Genomic DNA, 27,866 nt, shown 5'->3' with positions numbered 1-27,866 from the left:
TGTAAAGCACCTCTGATATCTGCTCCAATGCAAAGGCGGCATCGCAATAACTCGGCCGCTGCAAATACTCCAAATCCGCTGCGGCGGTCCGATAGTTCCCCCTATTTCTCAGCGTTATCCTCGGCCGATCGGGGTCTCTGTTTTCCTGCTCGGAGGAGACATTAACAGCCGAGGCCATGTTGCAAAGTCTGCGCCGAACTTCTCGTTATCCGCGCTAGTGTACTTCCCCGTGAGCGTTTCGTGATATCCGCAGAAATCCAAGTTTCTCTCTCGTTGATCCCAGATCCGCGAAGCACTTCATTCTCCTGTTTGAGGCGGCGAGTCAGAGTCTGCGCCTTCCATTCCAACATTTCGCGAATCTGGAGGTCTCCAACAATTCCCCACTTTCACGCCGTCTCCTTGAAAGTTTGTGGTCTCAGAAGGCGAAGTGGATGCTATGGAAACGTCGATCTCTCGGCGGTTGAAGCATTCTGTGATCTATGTGGTCCCTCTTCAGGCCGCGCAACAAGGCGATCTCTGAGAGATTCAATAGATGTGAAAAAAGATCGCTCTCCATTCGGAGACAGAGGAGGGAGGGGCGTGGCAAAGAGCGACTCGAAATCCCGCCTCCGGGGCTGTCAGATGGCCGGAGTTCCTGGGATCTGATTGGTTCCAGAAGGGCAAAAATTACTCAGCAAACACGACTATTATTAGCTGCTTAGCAACAGCTCACCAAAGTAGAGAGACCACCCAAGCCGAGAGCCCTCGTGTGTGCATCTCAAACTTCAGGGAAGTCTTAAAGAAGCAAGACACACTTTTCGCAGGGTCCGGAGCACTGGGTCAAAGTCGAAGGTTTTCGAAGAACTTTAAGAAAGGTTTAAGAGAAGAAAAGCACGCAGGAGAGGTTTGCAAATGGGGACACAACTTCGTTGCGCTCTTTCTTTCTTTCTTTCTTTCTTTCTTCCTTAGCGCATGCGATTTTTTAAGCTTCTTCTGCAACAATTTGTTCGCTTTTGTAAAAGATGTAAACAGTTCAAAGGGCAATTCTTAGCAGTAAGGAGATCGGTTATCCTGTCGTCAAATTGTTGTTTCAACACTAGCTCATAAAAACATGTTACACTATACATTACAGTCGCAGGTGTTCTTTGCTTTTCTATTCGCTTTACAAATAGGTGACAACCAAAGCACAAAGCACTTATAAAAGGCAACAGAGCGCCAGCGCCACCTAGATCAGTGAGTCTATAGGCACCACACGCGCGCGCGCAAATCATTTTTACGAGAATGCATAGTTTTATTTTGTGTAGCAAAAAAAACATGTAGAATAACAATGATTGTACATAAATAATGCCAATTAACAAGGATCTATTCAAGTCCTGCACTAAAGACGGTACAGAATTGTTTGTAATTGTCTACTTGTTGTATCTACTTCCCTTTTCACAGCACCAGCTGGGCAGTTTGGATATTGGCCATACTGAGAGTACTGGCTACAGGGCAAAGGAAAAATGCAATTAATAAGAGTTGTCTTTTATAGAGCACAGGTGGGTTACAGTTTTAAACAACTCTGTGCCAAAACATGGGAATTCCTTGTCTTGCTGCCCTTTTTCATTAGGTATGTTGTGTAAACATGACATCACTTTTATGCTATGCAAAACACTCATAAAACCATTTAATAACTTGAGAATCTGATAGCTGATAGTCCCAATTAGCTTTATACCGCATTCTTGAATCTTCTATGTAAATGCGAAATATGTTATTCATCACGGAATCATGCAAATATAAGCAGCTATACGGTGCTATATAAACACTGAACAATCACTGGAGTGGTGATATCATCAGTGTTGGGGGCTCGGGAGGAAGCTCTGACATTAGTAAGAAAATGAGATACAACATTATGAAGAATCCATTTCCTATCCCACCCCGCCATAAGGAAATTATTACAGCCATATTATTTTCCTTCAGAAAAAAATGGTCCACTAGTCATTAACTTCCTCCGCTGGATTCGAAGCTATATGATCTGTCTTGAGCTCAGTCCGTCCCAGCAGTCTTTTCGTTTGCCATGGTTCCCACTACTATGATGTACCCATGACTTTTTCCTTGTTTACTCTGTAGCACAAGGTTGTGCTCAATCACACAGATGTGTTTGACAGTTCTGAGCACTTCTCTGCCAGTGTTTACACTCTCCAATTTCCTCTGCGATTGTGTGGTTCTTGTATAATCAGTGTGACACTGAAGAAAGGAGAGCACTTCATAAAAAACGGCTATTTACCTTTGTGTGGAGGCTGCTGGATGTTTTCAGGGGTGGAGCGTTTTGGTCTGTGCTTTTGTGAATTAAAGGTAAAATCCAGAATTGCGTGAATTCTTTTTGGGTTGGAGAAATGAGAGAGATGATGTGTTTGTTGGTGCAATGCTAGATTGATATTTTCCGCATTATGTTTGAATACTGTTGGGTGTTCAGGGATCATAAAGAGGGAGTTCATCCAGAGATGAAAATTCTCATTTACTCACACTCTTGTCATTTCAAACCTGTATGGCTTTCTTGCTTCTGCAGAACACAAAAGAAGATATTTTAAAGAATGTCGGTAACCGAATGACGGAGGTACCCATCACCCATGGTTTTGTGTCCATACAATAGAAGTGAATGAGTATCACCATTGTTTGGTATCACCACAGAATTTTCTTTTTTTGGTGAATTATGACTTTAATATTTGTCTGTTTTGCATAGTATTTATATCTTCTTTGTGCCTATACCACACGTTTTATAGGCAGTTTCCCGCCTGAGAAATAAAAATACAGAATGTGCAAAATGATTTAGCAGAAGGGGTTGTGCTGCGGTGTTTCATGCATTCTGACTTCTTTACAACGTTAAACGTGCTTGCTTCTCATGCTTGACATGGTCAACTTTCTGTTCTCGATAGGTTTACAGAATGAGAAAAAAATCGATGAAAATGTGTTATGAATTATACAGTAATATACCGTCTATCCATAGCAATGAAAATTGTACAAAAAAGTGTCAAGTTAACCATGATCTGAAATTCCTTTTGTGTTTTGCCTTAGCAATATTCATTTTCAAACCCACGTTCTCAAACATTTCTAAGTATGCTATGATCTTTGTGTTTTGTCTTCATCACCATAAAAGTCCAGTCTCAAGTTGTTGTAGTGTCCATACAAATCTTAAATCGCTCCATTCTCATTTGCATGTTGTTCATTAAAAAGACAACTGTGAGTAGCTCCCCAGCGTCCCTGAACACAGAAAGTCATGCATTTATTAACTATTTACAAAATTACAGAATAATTTCTATACCTCACGAGAGGTTCTTGGAAATGGTGTTGCGTCACAGCTGTGAGTGTCCCATAAGGCTCATGATGCAAACCACAGTCTCGCGTTTGAAACGTTGTTGAAGAACAAAATACACTAAAACAGATTTTCTTTACTTTTCAATAAAAATATTAAGCATTCAGCAAATCAAGCCCAATCCACCAACCACTACAAAGAGGACCTGATACTTTTAAAATCTCACTACGACCACATTAAAGTTCATTGTCATTCGGTTTTAAATGAAACGCTGCATTACTTTTCGAAAGCAAAGGTTTTGAGAGTGACAACGTGGCTCCATATGCAAAATACCTAAAGCTAGCGCACAGCTCTCCGGCTTCAAGCCCTAAAGAACCCTCTGTTCCTGGAAAAGCTTCACATTTTCAGATTGGCAATTATAAAATAAACACAGCTGGCTGTAATAGAAGTGCATTCATTGGCTGCATCATGATTATTGCTTTTAGTTCACTTGACAGCCAAAAAAATGTTTCATATACAAAGCCCTGCAGTTGATTGAGATGACTGGCATATTGTCTCTATAAAGAAACCTTTATTTAAAACGTTAAACCTTTATTTGCATTGAATGTACAAGCTGTGTTCTAAGGTTTTATTGAAAATCTTGTATTATTATTATATCATTCTAAACTAAGTCTTTCTATTCAGACCTTGCCAAAATTATATGGCATCTGTTCTACACATCATCGATGTGAGCTGTCACTAAAATGACATCATTTATGGTTATGCGCTTAATATGCACGCCAGCACCAAAAATTTAAGACGTCCCACTTAAAAGAGAACCATGTGCATCACTGGCATTTATGAGCTTATGCGAATACGTCTTCCTGTTAAATAAAATCTGATGTTTTCGGCCTCTGACATATTATTCATTGTGTTTACCATTTCTTTTGACATATGACTGAGAGACATCTGTAGTCATTTACCACAGGCAATGCTTGGATTATACACTCGAAGCAGGCACAAAAATTCCGCACTCCATTAGTTATTTATATTTCTTTGCTATGTCATCTTTATTCCTGTTCCTTCATCGTGCCATTTTGTAAAATGTCAAACAAACAATCAAATCCTTCTCACCCACCTGCTTTCAAAACGTGTTGTGTTTATACACAAAACTGAAACGCAAAGCTTTGTGAAATCACCCTGGCTTTAAGATTTACGGCCTTCTCAATCTTTCCTCAGAACACAATAGTTAGTGACTTCCAGTGCCTGTTAGCACTTATGAAATCATTTAGGAGAAAAATACATCATTTATCGATCTTGAGATTGGGTGAGAAATAAGAAGAGGTGTGGTGCAGATGTTGAGGTCCAGTCTGAAGTCTGAGGGGATCAGGAGCTGCAACGTGATATTTTGATGACATTGTCTGAGAATGAAACAAAATGATAGCTATAGAAAGAAGGATGCCACACAGCATGGCTTCATCATTTTAATGGCCTTTGTGTCCTTTTAACTCTTTGTGTGGTATTTGGGAATTGTTACAATAAAAGTGATTCATTGATTTTTCAACATCAGCCATTAGTATTTCCCCAAATAGATTTTTCTTTTAGTTATTAAATTGTTTTACAAAAAGCACATTTTTCATAGAAATGATGTTAACCTTATATTCTCTCTCTGTTGCCTATAATCGGGATACAAATGTGTTTCCATATTTCCAGATTCCACAAATCGCAGAGGGAGTGCAAGCTATATATTGTTTATGTTGAAAAAGTATATCATTTTATAGTTTTCTTGGAAAATGACTAATAGTTTTGTAGACCCTTATTTATTGGCTGGTGTTGTATAGAACCTTTTGATGCTGCGATGAAACTGAAATTTTGACCTTTTAACCAACAGTCCCCCGTTAAGGTCCAGAATATCTTATCCATGGATAAGAATCTTAGATAGTTTTCCTCATGCGCCTCAATTTGTTTTTTTTTGATGCAAGATATAAACACAGGGATGGTTTGGATGAGTGTGAGTGAGTGAATTATCATGAAATTTTAAAATATCCATTCCTTTAAATGTTTAAAGCATTTTAGGTACGACTAAAATTCTATCACTTTCCTCTTTCCATCTTTTATTACATGAAATTGTTCTCGGACATCTGTGTGGTATGTCCAAGTAAAGTCATTCGTAGCTTGTCAAACAACACTATCGTAACAAGCCAAAGAGATATACAATCTTTGCCTTGCAAGTTCATGTGTCTCTTTTAATGTAGTCTAAACCATCAGTGAGAAACACCAAACCTTTCGTTGCACCACTGGACATGTGTGGCTTACATTATATCATTTGCCAATGAAAGAGAACATAAATTATTGCATATTACTTGTGACACTGTACAGCAAAAACAAGGAAAATATCATTGTTTCCATTGAGTTGTAAATCACGTATTGCAGGTCATTGTTATTGTGTTCCTCGTTGGGTTATGATTTATGCCAGATTGCATCATTTTGTATTATCATTTATACCATGTACTTCTGGTATTATGAGTCAGTTCAATTGTATTTACAATTATAAGTTTGATACACACTTTTATCCAAAGACATAAGGTGCATTTTGTATATGTTTTGAGGTACCTTTTTCTATCATCTAACATGAGCTAGTAATCCGATGGACTGATATCCACCTTGAATCTATATTTATAAAAGTAAGATGACTTGAAGAGATCCTATAACATTTGAGCTTCCTTTAAAACCAGGTATTAATCATTTAAAATCGCATTGATCATTATGAGAACGTATGCACTTATGAGTCTTAGGTCAAGTTTATCTCCAATGGGGTGTATCAAGATTCAGTGGAGCACCTGGAATGCTTCACTCAAGTACCTTTTGTCTTTTGGGCAGAAAGCTTATACAGAGCGGGATGGTGCCAGAACTTGTTTGTATTATGAAAGTGATTATTCCCGACTGTCAAACACAACATTCGAGAAGACTTATGGCCACATGTGCTGCTGTGGTCTTTGCACGTGTGCAGCGACTGAGAGGAAAATCTTGGGAAAATAAACACTTCTTACATTTGTATTTATTAAGCAGATGCCTGTCTTTTTTCATTCTCTAAGCACAATGGAAATTCTGCATGGGCCCCACCAGAAGAATACTGGCCTTCTTCAGTCATCTTTCAAGACTTCTGACATTTTCGATTGATATTCAGCTGTACTGCTTTGAAGGAAATAGCTGAAGTAACAAGTTTATCAACTGCCACCCCTGAGTGCTATACATCTGTGTTTTTAACACTGTTTGGTCTCATGCGTGCACAGCCGCGAAGGTTTGACTCAAGTACCTCCTCAGACAACAAACCAGAGGATTGCATAAATATTAATGTTTAATAACTTACTTTTCACTTTGAAAATGCCATGACATAAAGGGAAAATACAGATTTAGCTGCTTTCTCACAAATTGGTCAAGTCTTAATGGTCCAATGAGTTTTTTGTGGAACATTTATTGACAGAAATGCAATATAATATACATATGTCTTCAGAGTTGAAGAAAGACCTCACATAATGAAGCAGTTTTTTACCTTATAATGAGCTATTTCTATCTACAGTATGTACATACACTGCGGGACCCCTCACATGGAATTTGTGATTTACTGTTATATACATAAAATAATTTTCTATGATGAACAATCTGAGAAAAACACGTTAAAATATGTAGTCAGTTTTATATGACCAAAAGTCACTCTTGGTCATGTTAGTCTCTTTGTGTGTGTTTATTTCAAGCCAGTTGAAAGCATCTTTACTGAAATTATGAGTATTATAACTGACAGGCAGTTTATACAAACACAGCTCAGAATTATGGTCATCCTCTTGATTAAGACAGACATCCTCTTGTGATTGTTTGTGACTTCATATCCGGTTAAAATGCTACTTTTCATGCAGCAAGGATCTCTTAAATTTAAAGCCGTCAAATGGGCCTGATGAGCATTCAGAGAAAAACACAAACAGACATAATTTGATTATAAAAACATGGTGTTTTTGCTTCAGGGATTTAAAATACACATTAACTGTCCATATAAGAAATTAATCTACTATACAAGCACATATTTAATCATTAAACCTTCAAAGCTTGACATGTTTGTGTTTGCGCCCTTGTTTAACATAATAGACACACATGGTTTCACTGGTAAACTGAAGAGGAACATTCCAGTTATTGTGTCAGTGTTTTCTCTTTGGAGCCCAGGAAAGAGAGCAAGCTCCCCGGAAAAAGTTTGGGGAGGTAGGAGACCACACACCAAGGCCTATTTAGTTTACATGGCTCTTGGGCCTCTATGCTCAGCTTGCTATCTGGTATCAGTGTTCAAACTTGACCCAAACGTGCTGAAATGAACTTCTGAGAGTCTGTAAGAAAGTATAATATTTGTTGTTTTATGGCCACACACATGAGTATATTTTTGCAGTCCCAAGTCACTGAGTACTTGGATCCGTTTATACATGTGTTTAATGTGTTGCAAGTCAATGTGACTAATATTTTTGAGTTATCAACTGTTTTAAGTTCTACTTCATGGCTCCATTTCTTTTGGTGTCAACAATCAAATATTGCTGTGTTGGGTCATTTGGCATTTTACTGTGCTGTTTAATGTCTTTCTGTGGATGGATCAAATAAAAAACAGTAGCTTATTGGATAAAATGATGTAAAGTCAGGAAAGTGGTGGGCTACTTTATGTAAATCTGCTTTAAACAACTTATGCTTGCAGTTTTAATTTAAGATGAGATACTTTAAAAAATCTTTTATTTTTATGAAATGCATTTTTTTATGAAAAGCTTGAAAAAAGTGTGCCTAAAATCATGATCAATTTAACAATAATTCAAAATCCAAGCATGTCTTGTATAGTGGCAATTGGCTAGGAAAATTATTTAATTGCAGAGTGGCCACACACAAAGAAGGAGACAGAGAGAGAGAGAGAGAGAGAGAGAGGATCATACCTTGTGTTCCCAAACAGTTCCCTTATGTGGTAATGATGTGAGAATCAGAGCTGTGAGACGTTGCAGTGTGTTTTGGAGGATCTATTGCAGAAATGAAATGTAATATACATAACTATGTCTTCAGATGTGTATAAAACCTTACATAATGAAGTGTTGTGTTTTTATTACCTTAGAATGAGCGATTTCTATCTACACACACCGCATGTCCCCTTGCATGGAATTCACCATATTTTTTCTACAGTAGCCCTTAATGGACAAACTACTCTACAGAGCACGTTTCGGGCTTTTGGCCATGAAGCGAAAATGCAACGACATCTTAGCCCTGTGACAGCCATCGTAGTGCTTTGAAAGAGAGGGGTGGAGTGAGCCGTTGGGTGCAGGTTGCAACCCCACCACTAGATGCTGCTCAATTTCATACACTTGACCTTTAATAAGCACACTAACACGTTTAACATCTACAACATAACTGAACATCTACATCATTCTGATTTTTTTTGAATGTCGACGTATACATGCTCTACTTTACTAATAGGGTGAGAGTATGACAATGTTGTTTTACACACAAGAAAAGTGAAAGATTTTCAGTGAATTGTGACTCACAAAAACAATTGTATGGCTTCAGAACACTTGGAATAACCAGTCTGAACTATTCACTAGAACTTTTATATTCTTCATTGCATAAAAACACCACCACCAAGCATCCTGCTGAATAAAAAAACTCACCCAAAAATGAAAAAGCTTATATCATTTACCCACCCTCATGTCGTTCCAACCCTGTATGACTTTCTTCCTTCAGCAGAACACAAAAGAAGATATTTTGAAGAACACTGGTAACTGATCAACATCGGCCCCCATTGACTTCCATTGTATGGATACAAAACCACTGCAAACATGAAAAGGCAACTTCCACAGAAAAGAAAAGAGTCTTAAAGATATTTTGAACCAGAAAAGTGATTCAAAGGTGACAGGATTTTTAATTTGGGTGAAAAATCCCTTAAACTTGGTCTTTTGTTAAAAAAAATCATTTGGGTGTAAACCAACATGAGGTTGAATAAACAAAGACAACGTAATTAAATGAAACATTTGAACCAGGTTTAAATGTTATAGACAGAATTGTGTCCTTCTCAAAGTCAAAAGATTGATGTAACTATCCACTGCGGTGCGTGCCAGATAAGTGAACATTGGGTTCTGCTGAGCGGTTACTTTGTCAGAGAGCTTTGTTGTTGTGCATCGCTGTTGGTCCCTAATGGTGCACAAAACCATCCCCAACCATGTCACTGCTTGTGCCCAGAAGTGAAGGGAAAAGTGTATCATAATACTCCAAAATGCCAACACCAGCAGGTTTTTCACTGAGGTCTTTGAGTTTTGTTTGCTTATCAAATCAGGCTGAAGCCCATTGAGGCTTTTGATGATGGAGGACAGAAACAGAGAGATTGTAGTGGATGCTTGATGTGTTTATTGTAGCTCAAGTCCACAAACAAAAGGACCCTCTACGGGGTCCCGGCATAATGAGCACTGGTTTAGTTGTAAATATGTTTTTTTCCTCCGTCTAGTCTTTCCATCTCAATGCAGGACAAAAGAGACCAGCCCGTCCAATTCAGGTCACACTTGAATTTGGCGATGTAGCTCACTGAGCTAAATCATTGCCGTCACAGTTGCTTTCTCAATGGGATGCCAACCTAAAATGTGAATATTTATAAATATTTAAGCATAGTTTGTGAAGTAAATCTTTCTCATTTTCGCTTTTACATATTTGTAGTGCGTTTGTATACAGCTTCAAGCTCTGTGTCTTTCTATAATAGACCCCACTTCAAGACGATCAGCGAGTGCTTTTCAAGTGTGTGCTTGTGGTTGTATAATTGCCTGGGAGAGAAACAAAGACAGAGGCATAAAGGGGATGGATTTAGTTCAAGTAGCTTGGAGAATGTTCAAGTATTGTACAACTACATTGAAAAGCACGACGGCACTCTATTTGTCCCTGTCTTGGATGCCGGAGACATTTCGATAGAGAGCATTAGGAAATGATTTCTTTATGAATAGTGTGGACACGCTGACAAATTTAAACTACATTTAGATATGAATGATGAAAAATACAGAGGATTAAAATAGACGTTGCATCCCCGAAGGCGGACATGTGACAAGTTATCAGAAAGAGTAAATGGCTGAGAAAATGCAGGACATGTCGCTAAAGTTGGCTCCAAAGAAACAATAAAACTTCTATGTACTCCATCCAAAAATCAAAAATTATTTTGCAAGCATTCTGGGTTGCCAAAATAACCACAAATCAGCAGTTTACGTCAAACTGAGGCACTGAAAACGTTAACGTACATTTTTTTATTGTGTGCATCCTCTTTGTTTTAACAGTAGGCCGTCTAAGACAGCCGTAGATCCTCACACATGACTGATGCCTTGCGGATGAGGGATGGAGAAAATGTTACGGTTCTATCAGACACCTCATTCAGTCGGTTTGAAAGATTCAGTGGTGTGTCTGTGATGTTGACCACACAAACAGAGACATGTGGGGAAATGACGCAAAACTTCTGGAATTCGCGAGAAACAGACCTCACACACAGCTGAAATTTCCAGCTCGACAGAAAGGATATTTTGTACATCTTTGCTGTCGATGTGCATTGGTGGGGGAAATGTCGAGACCGCATAACTGAGCCCTCAGATCAACATGCCGTTTTATTTTGAGTACCTACGCCAAGGCTTAGAGCTCCTTTGTTATAAAGAATTTTTGAAGAAAAAAATAAATAGATAAAAATCACTGGAGATAATGAAGCTTTGCAATAATAAAGATAACTTTCAAAGAAGGAATTTAGAGTCTGTGATATGGAAAAAGATAAATTCCCTCATAAAATCCCTTAAATATCTCTGTTGTTGTTTCTTCTAGCAATGAAATTTAACAGAGATCAACTGGACATGATTGCTTAAGAGAATATTCTCATAAGAATGGATCACATAAATCTTGTGTCTCCTCTAGAGTTTCGAAAGAGATCTAAACCATGTCTCAAACTTTGCTCACATTTGCTCACCCTTTCTCTGGCTTCATGTCAATGTGTAATGTATAATGTTGAATCAATTTATGTTTAATAATATATTACATGGGTTAAGATATACATACACATGTACATTAAAGATTTATGAGCAATTTATTTGATCTTTCTTTTGCAATATTGTATATGTTTTCTGCTTTATTTCAAACTTTCTTAGTTTTAGGTCTTAAGTGTTATTTAATGCTTTTGGATGGCTGTTACTTAAAAAAAGTGTGTATACAATGACAATGAAGTCTGTAAAGTAAAAGTCAGATAAATTTGCAAAGTCTGCAATCAAATATAATAAGATTTCAATGTGAAGTCAAATGTTTGATAAAATTTCAATGTGTCCTTGGTGATTTTATGGAAAACATCTGAAACATTGCAAATGAAACATGACAGAAGTCTCCAGGTCTGCGCACACAAAAGGAATCTGGATGCTTTATCTCAACATAAATGCTTGTAAGCTTAAATATAAATACAAAACTACTACACCCAAAAAGTAAAACAAAAAATCGTTCTTAGTTTAGCAATCAACGCAATCGAAGTTAAAACTGTCAGTTTTGGCATGACTGTAATTTGTTTTGGCTTTCAAACCTTGAGTGACTCATAGGAGAAAGTCCGTGAAATACAGATGGAGCATTTCCTAAGCACACGGAGAAGCAGACAAATCTCCCATTCAGCATCTGCAGTGAGGGGGAACTTCAGCGGTCTCTGCTGCCTGAGATCTCACACTGCTAAAGAAAAATGCCTTTTACACTATCGTATGGGACTGCATAATGTGCCCGAAGCTCAAAATTGCAACACTATGATGTATTGTTTGCCATTTATTGCTCAGACAAAGTCTTTTCGCATCTGTCTCCATTTGAACATTATGCGGCAAAGTTCAACCTCGTGAGGATGAAGATAGGCTATTTGAAATGTCTGTGTACCAAAGCATTAAGACGGCCTAAATAAATGAATGACAAAAGTACAGTTCTTACCCCCCTAAAGATGAGATACACAGTTGTCATTTCAGGAGTTTTAAAGTCTCCCATCATCAGGTGGGAGCAGGTGACACTGCAGAACAAAAACTGAACTTTATGTTCTTGCTCTCTCAACACTCAGAATTTATGGGGCAGCTGCTGCAGATGTTCTTATAAAGAAGCCCAAACATTCATGACAGACAGTTTACATAGCACTATAGGCATAGCGCATAGCACATAACACTTGCTCCTCTACTAAACCATAGGGGTCCATTATCTCCCTATGAAAAAAGAGCTGCTCAGGATGGGTCAGAATGTATGCTTTAAAGATATGGAGCACCCTTACATGCAGCCATTAACCACTTTTCCTTGACCATAACAGATTTGATGGCTCCGTAGAAAGAGGCTTATACAACAAAAAGGATGATATACATTATGAGAATGTCAAAGTTATGAGCAACACTTTTCCATTTGGAGTGTATAGCTTGGTCTATCAGACAACTTACTGTAATTCAATGCAATTGAAAATAATTGTAATAATACATTTAGCTGTTGGTATGATATTATATGTACTTATATGCAGAATATGTGCCTTTCGAATAATCAATCAATAAATCGAACAATAAAATCATTTAAAAAACTGCTTTTCCCATAGCTCCTTTACGAAAATTAGCATGATTTGAATACAGTAACCAAGCGTCTTTGGTGCTATTTGAAGTAAAACCATAACATCAAAGTGCTATGGTATCACCACAATAACCATAGCTTTAACCAAATAACACAAATGCAAATTCATTTGTCACAATAAATATTTTTTTTGCAGAAAATGAACAACAAACAGCAATATAGGTTAAGGTCTTTTAATCTTGACTTTGCTTCAATTTCCCTTTCACTTTAAATGTATTTGTATTTTATTATTTTGTATTATTATTTTATTTATTTATATAACAATTAGATTTTTTAATGTGTTTTATAACGTTTTAAAATGTACTGCCGCACAAAAAATTAAGAGACCACATCGAATTTTCATTTCAAATAATCTAGTATTGCGGGCATTCAGTCCAGAGTCTGTTGAGTTTCAACAAAATCAAACCTCAGGACTGACATAAAGTCATCAGCAGCAATGCGAAAGACTGACAGAATGATAATACACAGGAAAACTGATATAAAAATCACATCACATGATCACATAAAAAATATTGTTTTAAAGGAGTAGTTCGCTTCAAAATAAATGTTAATGATAATTTACTCACCTCCATGTCATCCAAGATGTTTATGTATTTGTTTCCTTAGTCGAAAAGAAATTAAGGTTTTTGATGAAAACATTTCAGGATTTTTCTCCATATAGTGGACTTCGATGGACTCTGAAAGGTTGAAAGTCAAAATTACAGTTTCAGTTCAGCTTCAAATGGCTTTAAACGGTACCAGACGATGAATAAGTGTCTTATTTAGTGAAACGATCGGTCATTTAACAAAAAAAGTATATGATTTATAAACACAAATGCTCGCCTTGCTCTGTTCTGTGATGCGCGTTCATGTCTCACAAAATACGTAATTTTGTTGAAAAGGTCACTCTTGATGTAGGCGAAATAACAGAGTCAGTGTTTACAAGTTGAATGTGTAAGTTTTCAACGTAATTACGAATTACGTGAAGTCATGAACTCGCATCGCAGAACAGAGCAAGGCGAGCATTTGTGTTAATAAACCACACACATTTACCAATCGTTTATTCATCGTCTGGTTATCGTTTAAAGCCCTTTGAAGCTGCACTGAAACTTTCATTTTGACCTTCAGTCATTGGAGTCCATTGAAGTCCACTATATGGAGAAAATCCTGGAATGTTTATCAAAAACCTTCATTTCTTTTCGACTAAAGAAAAAATAGATATACACATCCTGGATGACATGGGGGTCAGTAAATTATCTTTAAAATTTATTTTGAAAGTGAACTACTCCTTTAACTTTTCTTAAACACATCTACAAATGTATTGCTTAAAAGTACATATGAACTTGTTTTATCTGCAGTATTTGAGGTCTGAAAAAATAATTCGCATATTTTCTGTTATTTTAACAAGTTTCTTCAGTTTTCATTTTTATTTTAAAATATAGATTTTTTTTCATAAACACATACCTATAAAATATATATATTTAAATCAGAAAACGGTGTCTTAACATTTTCCGCGTCTGTATTTAAGGTCCTCTCAGCGTTTGTGTGGAAAGTGCTGTTCCGATGACAAAAATGAGTAAATAAACGCGCCCACTTCCGTGCGGGACTTGTGTGTGCAGCCGTTGCTATGTTGATGAGAATATAGACACGTATAATGGACATGCAGATGAATACACACATCTGCTTATTATAAACTCCAACCGGTGACTTTATAGTTTGCATTACAGCCAAAAGATATCCGTGATGAGCTCAGAAACAGCAGCGAAACGGATCTGAATCATGGTAAGACTAAACCGGCTGATTTGACTGTTACAGTTAACGAATAAACGTTTGAATATCTATTTAATGTAATCGTAACACGTATATTAGATTGTACATATCTGTATTAAACTCGTCTGTTTAGGAGTTTTGATTCTAGCATGAAGTACCTTTGCTCTGATTTGACTTACTACATTCACTATTGCTCTTAAAAGCCAAGTTTTTGGTTAAGTTTCACTTTTAGTTTTACCATTTTTTTATTGTATTTAGGACTGTTTGTTGATCAGATGAAGAATAGCAAAAACTGTATTTAGATTTACATTTTGAAATCGTTTTGCTTTCACCTATTGCAGGTCAGACGTAAAGCCTCTCCCAGTCTTGAAACAACCTCTTGTGCTGCTCTCAAAAAGAAGCCTGTCACAACCAAACACATCATTTTCTAGATAACACCTGTCGTATCTCTCAGTGGAGATGGCGGAGGAAGACTCTGGAGCATCAAAGTTTCAGGATACCAGTGCCTCTGTTTCCCAGTATGAGAATGAGAGGCCTCTGTTTCACAGTAACCAGAGACCACCGGGTCCCTCCGAGCCATTTCTGGTGTCAGGAAGTGATGTGAAAGTTCCGTACACCATCAATCGATATTTGAGAGACTACCAGCGAGATGGCATTAAATTCATCTATTATAACTACGCCAAATCCAGAGGATGCATTTTGGGTGATGACATGGGCCTTGGAAAGACCGTTCAGGTACGTGGATGCAGATGTACAATGTTTCCATTTGTAATAGGACATCTCTGATTTGACCTTTGCTCTGTTAGGTTATAGGCTTCCTAGCGGCTGTTCTGCGGAAAACAGGTACATGGGAAGATGTTGAAAACAACAGGCCTCAATTTTTGATGTCACAAAAATCACCAGTACATCCCAAAGTTCAAAAGGTATCAATTATCAGCTGTTTTATTTCTTGCATTACTGCATATTAAGGGTACTATTTCTTTATTGTACAATTTGTTGTAATGTTGTATTTTCTATGTAGGTGTTCCTCATTGTGGCGCCGCTCTCTGTTCTATATAATTGGAAAGATGAATTTGACACGTGGGGTCACTTCAGAGTTGTAATTGTTCACGGTGGGAGGAAGGAAGAGGAGCTGGTGCGTGTACAGAGAGGAAGATGTGAGATTGCTCTTACTACTTATGAGACCTTCAGACTCTGTCTGGACCAGTTTAACAGGTACATTTCTAAAGAGTCGTTGTGTCTGACAGAAAAGAATGGCAGTTTGCCAATATGTAAGAAAAAATGAAATATCGAACTCATCTGCTGCGATCGCTTGCATTTTGTGCAAGGTTTATATGCTACAGCCACAAGTTATAAGTATTTATTTGTAATTATACATAAACTGGAATATTAAAATTCTGGCATTCATTTCCATACAACATTTGAAACCTGCGGATCATAAACTGAGATACTGAAATTAAATGACAAATAATACAAAATAAAAGTACTTCATTTGACTCCCATTTTATTCCAGGATAGTTCACCCCAAAATTAAAATTCTGTCATGATTTACTCGCCCTCATGACATTTTAAACCTGTATGACTTTCTTTCGTCTGATGACAGAATTTAAATTTTTGGGTGAACTAGTATACAATAAAGTGTTCATGTTTTCTTCTTTCTTTCTTTTTAATTCTGTATCTTGTGTAATTCTGTACAGTATCGATTGGGCCGCTGTCATTGTGGATGAAGCTCATAAAATAAAGAACCACAAGTCCCAAATCACTCAGGCCATGAAGGAGATTAGATGTAAAGTGAGGGTTGGCCTGACAGGAACTATTCTTCAAAACAACCTAGAGGAGCTGTGGTGTGTTATGGACTGGTGAGACTTTACATGGATCCTACACTTTTCGAAACCACCCTTTATTTTTTAACCTACTAGTACAGCAGTGTTCCAAAGACTTGTGAGCTTCCCAAATAGATAGTTAAACCCCTAAATATTCCCTCTAATGTTGTCCAAAACATGTATATGACCATTCTTCTCTGGAACACAAATTTAGATGTTTTGTGAAATGTTTCAATGGTTTTGTATCTATACAATGGAAGTCAATGGGGTCCGATGTTGTTTGGTTACAATTTGTTTTTAAATATCTCCTTTCGTGTTCTGCAGAAGAAAGGAAGTTATACAGGTTCTAAATGACATGTGACTAAGTAAATGATGAAAGAATTTTCATTTTCAACGCTTGTTTCATAGGGCCATCCCTGGATGCCTAGGCTCACTGGCGGGGTTTAAAAACAGATTTTCGGACCCCATTGAGCACGGGCAGAAACACACCGTGACAAAAAGAGCTCTGGCAGAAGGACGTAAAGCAGTTAAGGATCTAGGAAAAAAGCTCTCCCGTTGGTTCCTCAGAAGAACAAAAGCCCTCATCAGTGACCAGCTACCTAAGAAAGACGATAGAGTAAGTTCAAGTAGCTCTATTCATCGAAACCAAGAGATTTCAGCTGATGTTTCATGATACTCCGATCTTGTTCCATTCAGGTGGTGTATTGCTCTCTCACAGATTTTCAGCAGACAGTATACCAAGCTGTGCTGGATACTGATGATGTGACCCTGTTGTTGCAAAGCTCAGGAAAGTGTCCGTGTGGCACTGGGCGTCCACGAAAGAAATGCTGCTACAAATTAAACGCAGACGGCGTGCCTGTCCGTTACCTTTACTTTAGTTATCTCGCCATACTTAGGAAGGTGGCCAATCATGTCGCACTACTGCAGTCCAGAGAAGGAACCAGCAAAAAACAGGTAACTAATAAAAAACTGAACATTTTCCCATAAATCACAGATTGGTTGTTTTTGTAAATATTTCTTTTCCGACAGGATAAATATGTGACAGCCATTTGCGAGAAAGTTTTTAGAAAATTTCCGGATTTTACAGAGAGGTGCAAAACGGCCTCATTTGAGGCGATGTCTGATCCAATGTACAGTGGAAAAATGAAGGTGAGTCATTATTTCGTCTTATCAAAAATAAGATAATCATATATCAGTGGCACATTACGGCTGTTGAAATAGGCATGTCCACATCATTAAAACACATTTTGGACCATAGAATCCAAGATGCCTTTCAGTTTTTCCGTGGCCGTATGGAGATTAATAAACCCTCTTGTGGTCAAGCACTGGCCCTGAGCTGTCGTGTCTCACATGCTGTGTATACACTTCCTCGGGTAATAACAAGGACAGTATTTAACGTTTCCTCAGGCTTTCCTTTCAAAGATTCCCCCTCCCTTCAACCAGAGCATCTTGAGGGTGCTGTTATTGGCAGATGCTGAGTTACTGGCGTTTTTACAAGAATGGACGTTTGGTTTCTGAAACATCAGCGATAGATTGAAACGCCCCAGCCTGCTCTGTAATGCCTAGTGCATATGGACCGACACACAGTTTTTTCTGTTTTCTCATTCTGATCACATGTTGTGTTATGCACGATTGTCTTCGCACCTGATATCAAGTGCTGATTTTGTTCTTTCAGGTTCTCCAAAAGCTGCTAAATCACTTTATCGTGAAAAAAGACAATGTTCTACTCTTCTCTCTCTCCACCAAGGTGAGGTGCCGATGTGTACAGCATGGCAAGTAAACACTGTGTAGTTCATTTCAACGACTGGAAACCTTCATGCAGATTTGTGGAATCAGACTTAAAGCCAAACGAAAAAGCGAATTTTATTTTTGTTTTTCACGATGAATATGAAGCGTGAGATGGACATCTATTTGTTTTACACAGCTGCTAGATGTTCTGGAGAGCTACTGTATGGCTGAGGGTCTGGAGTACCGCCGGTTGGATGGAAACACCAAGTCTAAGGACAGAGTGAAGATAGTGAAGGAATTCAACAGCTCTCGGGATATCAACCTGTGTTTGGTGTCTACTCTGTGAGTGTTCATTACGTCTGTGATTTACAAAGTCATGAAAACATTTTTCCTGATTCACTAGGATCTTCTGTTGTTTGCTCTAAGGGCTGGTGGGCTTGGCCTCAACTTCGTCGGAGCGAATGTTGTTGTGCTGTTTGATCCAACGTGGAATCCTGCTAATGATCTTCAGGCTATTGACAGGTGAACATACAAAGTTTAAAGGATGGTGATTTACTCACACTCATGTTGTTCCAAATCTGTTTAAATGTATTTGATCTAATGAACACAGAAAAAGATATTTGGAAGAATGCTTGTAACAGTTTTTGGCCACCATTAAATGCCATAGTAGGAAATATAAAGAGTTTGGTTCCAAAAGGAGATAACTCCGTTCTTAACATTTTTCAATAATGATGTTTTTTTTATTGTGCTTTACAATTAATATCAATCAAACTGCAGTTGGTTTGTTTCGTTTTAAGCCATAATAACTCAAAAATACAGCTAACTAACACAATAAAACACAATAAAAACATGATTTTTGAAAAATGTTAAAAACAGAGTTATCTCATTTTTCAACTTGTACATCTTATGTGTTCAACAAAACAAAATAATTTTATAAAGAAATGTTCCTACTATGGTAGTCAATGGTGGCCAAGGACTGTTTGGTCACAAGCATTCTTCCAAATACCTTTCTAACAGAATATTTTACATTTAGACATTTAGCAGACGCTTTTATCCAAAGCGACTTACAAAGAGTTTAGGAGCAATAAGCGAAAGTTCATACAGGAGCCATAATACATCAGGTGCCAATACAAAGTTACTGGTTTCAACAAAAGCTAGACCACTACCTGTTGAGAGAAAGGGTTTTAAATGTTGTGAGAGATGTGGTTGAACGGACAGTAAACGCTATGTACTTGTTTTACTGTTGCTTTTATTTTTCTGTTTTAATTCACAGGGCGTATCGCATAGGCCAGTGCAGGGATGTGACGGTTTTTAGACTCATCTCTTTGGGAACAGTGGAGGAGATCATATACCTTCGCCAGATATACAAACAGGTGCATTTTTCAATAGTCAAACGGCTTGCATATAAATCTACCTTAACAATGTAATAAAAACAGTATATACAACTTAATAAAGTTATTTTCAACGAAGGTCTTTAATTGTTTGCTATAGCAACTTCAGACATCAGTGATGGGCTGTGAGAACGCGCGACGCTACTTCGAAGCTGTTCAGGGTACAGATGGCCAGGCTGGAGAGTTGTTCGGCATCCACAATCTGTTCCGCCTGCAGACTGATGGCACCTGCCTAACACACCGCATTCTGGAGGTCAGAAACATAAATATTAAGTTAACACTTTTTCCAATTGACAACCGTTTTGATTATAGAAATATAAATTGTAATTCGGAGTTTCCAAAGAATGCACAGATGCCTGTGAGACCAGACCATGCGTGTCCCTTATGACATGCCTTTAATGATCTATTTACACAAATCGAATTCCTTCTCATTGACATGATGGGAATGGCGTGTTTCGCCCACAGAGGGAGGGCAGAGTGGAGGTGGGGATGATGACGGCCAAAACGCAAGCTCTGGACGAGAGGATGCAGGAGGCTGTGAGTATCCACCCTTTCACAGACCCGTGTCTAAAACGCTTCTCTTTCCCACCCGACTCTCCCATCATCCATCTGTTCCCACGGTATTATGGCGAACACATGGTCATAATCAACCCCCTCTCAAAACCAATGGTGGAGACCACACAGAAACGTACTGTCTATACCGCATTTATTTATTCAGGAGAGGCCTTATCTAAGTGTTCTTCTGGAACGAACCTTACACATTTGTTTTCGGAGAGGACGGGTGCTGACTGTGTTTCCCCATACTTTATATTTAAAATGTCTATTTGTTTTTAAAGGAAAGGGAGCGGATCATTTTCAATTACGAATTTGTCAAAATATGTTACCATTAATTCACCCTCATGTTTTTCAAAACCTGTTTATGACTTTTTCTTCTGTGGAACATGCAAGAAGATATTTTGAGTGGTTTTGTGTCCATACAGTGGAAGTCAATGGGAGGCCAGTGTTGTTTGGTTACCAAAATTCTTCGAAATATCTTCTGCAGAAGGAAGTCATACAGGTTTGGAAAAGACATGAGGACGAGTAAATGATGAAACGATTGTAATTTTGAACGATGTGAAAACTAATGGACCATCTTGGTTGACCTCAGGATCCTAAGTCAGCAGACACTTCAACTGAGCGAGCAGCTGGGTCAACAGTCACCAGTTTCAAACCAGCTGAGGTGTTAGACTTCAGCAGTGCAAGTGAGGATGAAGATCCCTGCTGCTCCAGGCAGAAGTCCTCAAATCCCATCACAGGAGAGGATATGGGACCTGGTGATTCTTCTATCGGCAACATAGGCCTTTATAGACTGCTCCAACAACATTTAGCTCAGAGAGAACAACAGGAAACAGACAGCAGTGAAGAAGATTCTAGTAACCCCAGTCATTCTGAGGAGATGAAGGAAGTTCCTAGTGGAAAACATCATGGATATCGAGGACTGACAAAATCAGGTCACACTTCTCATGTTGTTCAACAAATGCACATAGAGTCGGCAGATCTGGAGGTTGTTTCGCCAAAATTTCATAAACGCAACGATTGCATGAATGCCGCAAAGAGCTGCCTTCCAAAAGGAGTCAAGTTTACAGAAAAACGGTCTGAAGATGATATTGAATTTTTTTCATCATCAGATGATGAGGAAAGAGTTAAATGTAGGAGCGGTTCATCTCAGCGGAGGCAAAACACTAAACAAAGATCTGTTAGGTTCACAGGCTTACAGAACCAAAACACTGTAAAAACACCTGAATCAGACAAGACCCACTGCAGAGATAAGGGCAACACTGGAACAGTGGACACATTATTAGGTATAATATATTATCTTAGTGAAGAGAAGTTCCTATAGCATTCAAAATACTAATGACTGGAATGTGAAATATCAATTATGATCATGTCCTAGTGGTGTTAAAAAGTCTTTCTCTGATAGGTGGTCTTCAGCATGTGAGCTACACTCACTCTAATCAGAAGGTCGTGGGCTCAAGTAGAGCAGAAGACCGCCTGAGTCGTGCTGCCGTGCGAGATGTGTTTGAACTCAACAAGCACTCGCAACTTCCTGCAAACCAGCTCCTGGATTCCTCAGAGGTATCTTCCTACAGCTTTTACATTTTTCGGACATAGTCCCTGCATCCGAAATTGTGACAGGACATATAGAATATTTTTTTGGTATTAAACTTAATATAAATACAAAATAAATTAGTATATATGAATTATTTTGTATTAAAAATAACTACATTTTGTATTTATAAAAACATACACCTGATATTGGGTTTATTTGCATGTATGTATAAATATGTTTATATATTTAAAATTATATATAAACATTTATACATTTTTATGTTTTTCTTAAAAATATGTGTATGTGTTTATAAACACAAAGTTAAAAGGCATAGTACATGAGGCATGTATTATGTAAACGGAAACATTAATTCTAGATTCATCATTGAACCAAAGTACGTACTTGGCGACTTCTAAAACAGTACATTCCAGGCATACTACATCCAACATGTTTCATGTCATGTGACTTGATGTATGGTTGTTGACCTATGATGCAATAACAACCACAAACATAATTACTCAGGTGTTGTTAGGAAACTATATCTACTAGAAATACACATCATGGCACTTAAATCACTTGTATTTGAAAAGAGCTGGTCACCTGACAGTTCTCATGGACTTATGTGATAGAAGGGTGTCAGTCCAATGCAAACTGAGGAATCTCAATGGAAGCGGTATTTCGCGTATTTCGGTTATATATATATATTTTTCACACTGGGGTTTTGGACAAATTATTCCTTTTGCACACTGATTTTGGCATACTGTATAGTATGGAAGTAGATTATTTTGGTGCAGGGTGTATGTTTGTATATCAATATTCTGTTAATAGGGAAACTGGCAGAAGAAAATGGTTCATTATTTTCTCATTATGGACAGTAAAAAAGGGCTTGCATTTATTTAAGCATGTAGCAACTAAAATATCCTACATAAAAACCAATTAGAACACTTAGCGACGTCCTATCTTCCTATTCAGCAATGGGTATAGCTGTATGCCGTCATAAAAGCTTCGTTTTTTTTGTCCAACAGTACAATAGTTTGTGGTTGTAAGTGAACTTCTCTGCGTGTTTGTGTTCTAGACTCCCAGCCAGTCATGTGAGTCTGTACTCACTGATCACAGCACAGGAAGACAGACACTGCCAGCATGTGACAGACCCCACATGGAGTATCCGGTCACACACTTCATCAAGACCTCTCACCGCCACAAAAATATCACTTTTATCGTGGGCGAAACACCCAGTAGCATCTGCAGGTAAACTATCATACTAAACGTTTTGACTTTCTCTGCTTTTCTCCCCCAGCAGTCATCTCCACAGCTTAGCAAATACTGTAATCATGTCAATTGGGTTGAAAACATAAGAACAGCGAGCCAGTGAGAGGAAATTCCTGGTAGCGTGGGGCTATGTGCCAGTTCTCCCCACAGCTATGGTGTGCTGCCCCCGCCTGGCCCCTGGGGCTGCAGGAGTGAGGGAAGAGAAAAGACCACCCTTGAGTTCTCTCACCCACCCATTTCCCAAACCTGGCCAAAACCATTAGCAGAACCCCCTCTTTATCCTGTTTTTCCCTTTCAGTCTCCCAAATTGTACTGTTTGCTCGCGTAATGGCGAAAACACACATGCACACATATTTATATTCTCTTTCCTTTTGATTATCACGGGTGAAACATGATTGAACTCCACACAAACACGTATTTAAGGGTCTTGCTTTATACTTTGTTTTTGCTTTGAAACCACAAAGAGTGGCAACCGCTTTAAGAAGGTACACCACAAGCAACTTCAGAGGTCTTTTGGTTTCGAATGACTAACTGGTTTTCCTTTAAGACCCTGACCGCTGGATTTTCCGGGTTGTTGTTTGACGTTATGAAATGGGGCTTCTAATACGTGGAATTTGGGGTTTTAATCGTTTGATTTAGTTCATAAAATAGCTTTCAATAGCAAGGAAGGCTTCTGGTTCTTATTACTTTTTTACTCTCAAGCTGTAGGCTTATGATATAATACATAGACTGTGATAAACTGTCTCTCTATTTCACAAAATAAGTTAAAGGAACTGTTCACACAAAAATGAAAATTCTGTCTTCATGCACTCACTTTAAAGTGGTTTGAAATCTGTATACATTTCTTTGTTCTGTTGATCACAAAAGAAGATATTTTGAAGAATGTTCGGAAGCAAACAGTTCTGGGGCACTTTTGACTACAATTGTCATTTTCCCTACTATGATAGTTAATGGTGGGCAAGAACCTTTTGGTTAAAAGCACTCTATCAAATATCTTTCTCTGTTTTCATCAGAAAAAAGAAATTGATACAGATTTGCAACAACTCAAGGGTGAGTAAATGATGACAGAATTTTTCTTTTTGGGTGAACTTTTTGTTTAAAATGGTCTTAAAGAACAGTATTATACACTCAATGAATATCTACATACAATGTATTGAAATTAAAGGGATAGTTCAGCCCACAAAAAATAGTTCTGTCATCATTTATTCACCCTCATGTCATTCATAATCTGTATATGAGACATTTCTTTCTATGGAACACAAAAGATATTTTGAAAAATGTTTTAGGGGTTTGTGTCAATAGAATGAAAGTCAAAGAATTCAAATGGTGCTTGGTTTTCAGTGTTGTTCGAAATATCTTCTTTTTTGTTCCACAGAAATAAGTAAGTAACATGTGTTTAGAATGACATGATGGTGAGTAAATCATGAAGAAAACATGTGAACTATCCCTTAAACCTTATTACTAAGCATTGAATCATTCCAAAGGGTCATAAACTTGTAAATGTTTTGTTGTTTGTGTCATGTTCTGTACAACGATCATATTCATTAAATATTTTTTCTGGTCGGGCAGAAACCAGCTGGAAGACATGGCTCGGTTCTTTGAGCCGTCTCCGTTCAGGACTTTGCGGAAGAGATTCTGAAGAGCGATTCGGCACAGAGGCTAAGCCGATTACAGAGCTTCTACAGCCAGAAGAGCCCTGAACTTAAGGACATCATCAAAAAGACCTTTCCAAAACCTTACGCTGAGCCAAAGCCACCCACATCAACACCACCCTCAATGTCCGGTACGGCCAGACAAAGACCTACCTCAAAACGAGCCCTCCCAAACGCGCCTCAAGTTGAGGTACCAGCCCCTGCAGTCGAGGATCAAAGAGGAACATCAAAGAAAAAGAGAATTAGTCTTACAGAAACCTTTGAGCTTCACCATCATCACAGTACAGACCTCAGAAACAACAAAATTAAGACCTTTACCGATGACTCAGACCAGAGCATGCACAGATCCTCTTCGTTCAAGTCAACAAGTTCTGGACATCTTCAGAGGAGCTGGGCACCAGTGGAGGAAAGGAGAACCAGTGGCAGAAGATCTTTCAAAGACAAGGAACATCCTTCATGTTTGGTTTCCACACAAGATTGCGAGGCATCCAGTTCAACCCAGACCAAAAGCTCCCTCATCACAGACCTTATAGGTGATACATCCATCCTCAATGATTTGTTCAAATCCAAAAAGAAACCTTAGAGCGGCCTAGGGAGGCAACAGTTCTTACTCATGCGGAAAAGGCAAAGAGTAGAGGAAAGGACTTCTGGGACATTTTAAATGAGGGAAATGAAGAGAGCATTAATAAACTTACAGATCTGTCTGAGGTGGAGAAGATCTGTAATACTGTTGGTGTCTCTGCAAAGTCAAGGAGAAATAATGAAAGTCAAAGCTCTCAACTTTGGAAAAAAAATGAAAAATTTCTCTGGAAAATTGAGTGAATTGAGCAGAAACGGTGAAGTGTTGTGGGGTTTGGTTTCTCATTTCCAAAAAATATGAGCAGAAGATATGCTGTTTTAGAATAATAACACAAACAGAAGTTTTATTCGAGTGCATTTGCTTTTATTTATTTTATTGTGTATCATATTCACATCTGAATGTTCTAACAATTTAAAGTGATAGTTCACCCCAATCTGAAAATTCTGTTATCATTTATTCACCGTCTTTTTTTTTTAAACCTGCATGACTTTCTTTCTTCCGCAAAACACGAAAGAAGATATTTTGAAGAATGTTGGTAACTGAACAATGGCGGGTACTTATTCACCTCTCATCATGGTTGGGTTACCAACATTCTTCAAAATATCTTCTTTTGCGACGAAAGAAAGTCATACAGGTTTGAAATGACAAGAGGGCGAGTAAATAATGATAACAGTTTTATTTTTGGGGTGAACTATCGCTTTAATATTTGGTTTCTTAAGATTCCATCAATGACTGTCAGTATAAAGTATCAGTTTTATACCGTATCATACTTTTTAAAAGTATCAGTTTTTTACGCTCATGTTTTAATGACGACACTAATGTACTGTACAGTATGACTAAGAAGGAAAATACACACCTCCAGATCAATAAAAGAACAAATCAAAGCACTACATTCATTCGGTTCATTCACCAGGCGCAGATTTTGAGTACAGCACAGATGTATTTAATCATGTATGACATAGTGGAATATCATTTTCTATTAAGCCATGTGGGATAGCTGAACACTGAACAGCAACGCAGTATGACGTTAAACGTGAACTGGCGATGTTTCGTAGGATCCGTTTAAATTTGAAACAGCACAAAAACATTGTGTCTCACATTTGGTTTCAACCTAGAAAAATTACTTCAATAGTTAGTGGTCTTGAGACCTCAAATAGTTCTGGAGTGGAGTAATTGCTTTGGCGAAGTGACTTTGGTCTGTCTCAGGAAGTTTATGGCCATTGCTACTTTATTTGTTATTTGTGCGTTCTAGCAGCTGCTTTTTTAGTTGTTGAGATTGACTTCCACTCTTTAAAACACAAAATATGTTTTCCCCATTGACTTCCATTGTATGGACACAAGACATTTCTCAAAGTATCTTCTTTTGTGGTCGACAGAAGGAGTCACATCCACATTTTGAACGACGTAATGAGTGGTGACCTTTTTGGGTGAACTATGCCTTTAAACTGTATGCGCATAACTTTGTATGCACAAATAAACGCAGATTTGCTTATTTTAGTAACACTTCATCACTGCAGTCGAGTCTGGTTCAGGTCGAACAAGTTGTTTGCTTTGCCTATTATAATAAGTCACATACAGAGAAGGTCCTGCTGACTCTGATTTGCTTTGCTTATTTTCCAATGTCATTCAGCGACAGTTCATGTGATTTGATTTTGGAGAGGGAGCACATGACCCCAACTTCTGCCTCAGTTCCTGGAGCCCTGGAGTGTGTGGCATGGCAGAAAAGCGCAGCTTTTGTTCACACGTTACCCTGCTGAGATATGAGATTTTGAGGAAACGTGTTGAGTTAACACATGGTCTTGTTTCTTCAGAGAACGTGCTGGGAAATCATTCCATGTTCAAATGTTGCACTTTTAGGGGTCTACAAAACCCCTCCGCTTAATTTTACTAGGAAATTACATCTGCGGTTACCAAGGTGACGAGTCGGGCATCATTAATATGAACCCTTAGGCTCACCTAAACCAATTTCTCCCCCACTAGGTTTAACATGAGTAACCTATTTAGTATCACACCTCACAAAAACACGGACAACGCAATGTAACTCTCACTCTCTGAGGTTAAACCCTAAAAAAGTTCCCACGCGCTCCTGCCCTGACCTAAATAAAAGCGTTTCGGTGTGTTTGATGTGTGTAAAAATACAACTACTCCCTCTTCCCAGAATCTGTTTACTGGATGTTTTCCATTAGATACTCTTTAATAGTTTTCACCTCTCTGAAAGTGTATTTTTCTGTTTTGTATGCTAAACAATTCTCAAAATTCACACATTTGACCGCTTTGAAAAGGATCAAAGTAAACAAATAGATGTCAAAAAGCTCGATTAAATTCCAAATTGTCCGTACTGCGTCTGTATCCCATGCGGTGATGTGTGGGACTTTTTGATATAAAAGAGTAAATATTTACTCGTGGGGGATCGAGGCGGATTCTTTGTTTGATAGCCAAAGTTCAGTGTCATTTGATCCATTGTTTAGAGAATTGAGAGCTCGGTAAACAATCTATTCCTCAACATCTGCCTGCTGTTTATGTGTGTAAGGACTCAAATCCCTTGAAGCTGGACCACACAAGCAAAGCTTATTGAGATTGTATGCGGTCTGATGACAAAGCAGTTCTCTCTCTATCCTCATGTTCAGATCTGAATCTTATTATCATATTTATTTACAGTACATCATGTATGGATTAAATAAATAATTGAT

General features: G+C 38.1%; 2 protein-coding genes across 4 annotated transcripts in view; one reads left to right on the top strand and one right to left on the bottom strand.

Moving 5' to 3' along the window:
* The window catches only part of ptch1 (patched 1), a 53,170-nt gene extending 52,613 nt beyond the window's left edge, over window positions 1-557 (bottom strand). For 2 of the 3 annotated variants that reach the window (XM_056772560.1, XM_056772561.1), the window contains exon 1: window positions 11-556. In XM_056772560.1, coding sequence (XP_056628538.1) covers window positions 11-178 — 168 coding nt within the window. In that variant the 5' untranslated portion in view covers window positions 179-556. Of the gene's footprint in view, window positions 1-10 lie in introns of all 3 variants that reach the window. The other variant, XR_008909509.1, reaches the window with a different exon arrangement.
* Window positions 558-14,480: 13,923 nt separating this feature from the next.
* Window positions 14,481-26,066, top strand: ercc6l2 (excision repair cross-complementation group 6-like 2). Its single transcript, XM_056729843.1, is given in 20 exon segments — window positions 14,481-14,656; window positions 14,986-15,379; window positions 15,451-15,567; window positions 15,666-15,859; window positions 16,342-16,503; window positions 16,876-17,083; window positions 17,164-17,421; window positions 17,497-17,616; window positions 18,143-18,214; window positions 18,392-18,537; window positions 18,622-18,717; window positions 19,469-19,568; window positions 19,687-19,839; window positions 20,052-20,123; window positions 20,734-21,427; window positions 21,547-21,701; window positions 22,751-22,923; window positions 24,514-24,542; window positions 24,545-25,171; window positions 25,174-26,066. Coding segments are annotated over 19 exon segments (3,897 nt in total). The 5' UTR covers window positions 14,481-14,656; window positions 14,986-15,103; the 3' UTR covers window positions 25,419-26,066.
* The last annotated feature ends 1,800 nt before the right edge of the window (window positions 26,067-27,866 follow it).

The sequence above is a fragment of the Triplophysa dalaica genome, chromosome 18 (genome assembly GCF_015846415.1).
Source record: "Triplophysa dalaica isolate WHDGS20190420 chromosome 18, ASM1584641v1, whole genome shotgun sequence".
Lineage (NCBI taxonomy): Eukaryota > Metazoa > Chordata > Actinopteri > Cypriniformes > Nemacheilidae > Triplophysa > Triplophysa dalaica.
The sequence above is the reverse complement of the archived record's forward strand: the minus strand, read 5'-3'. Positions and strand labels throughout refer to the sequence as shown.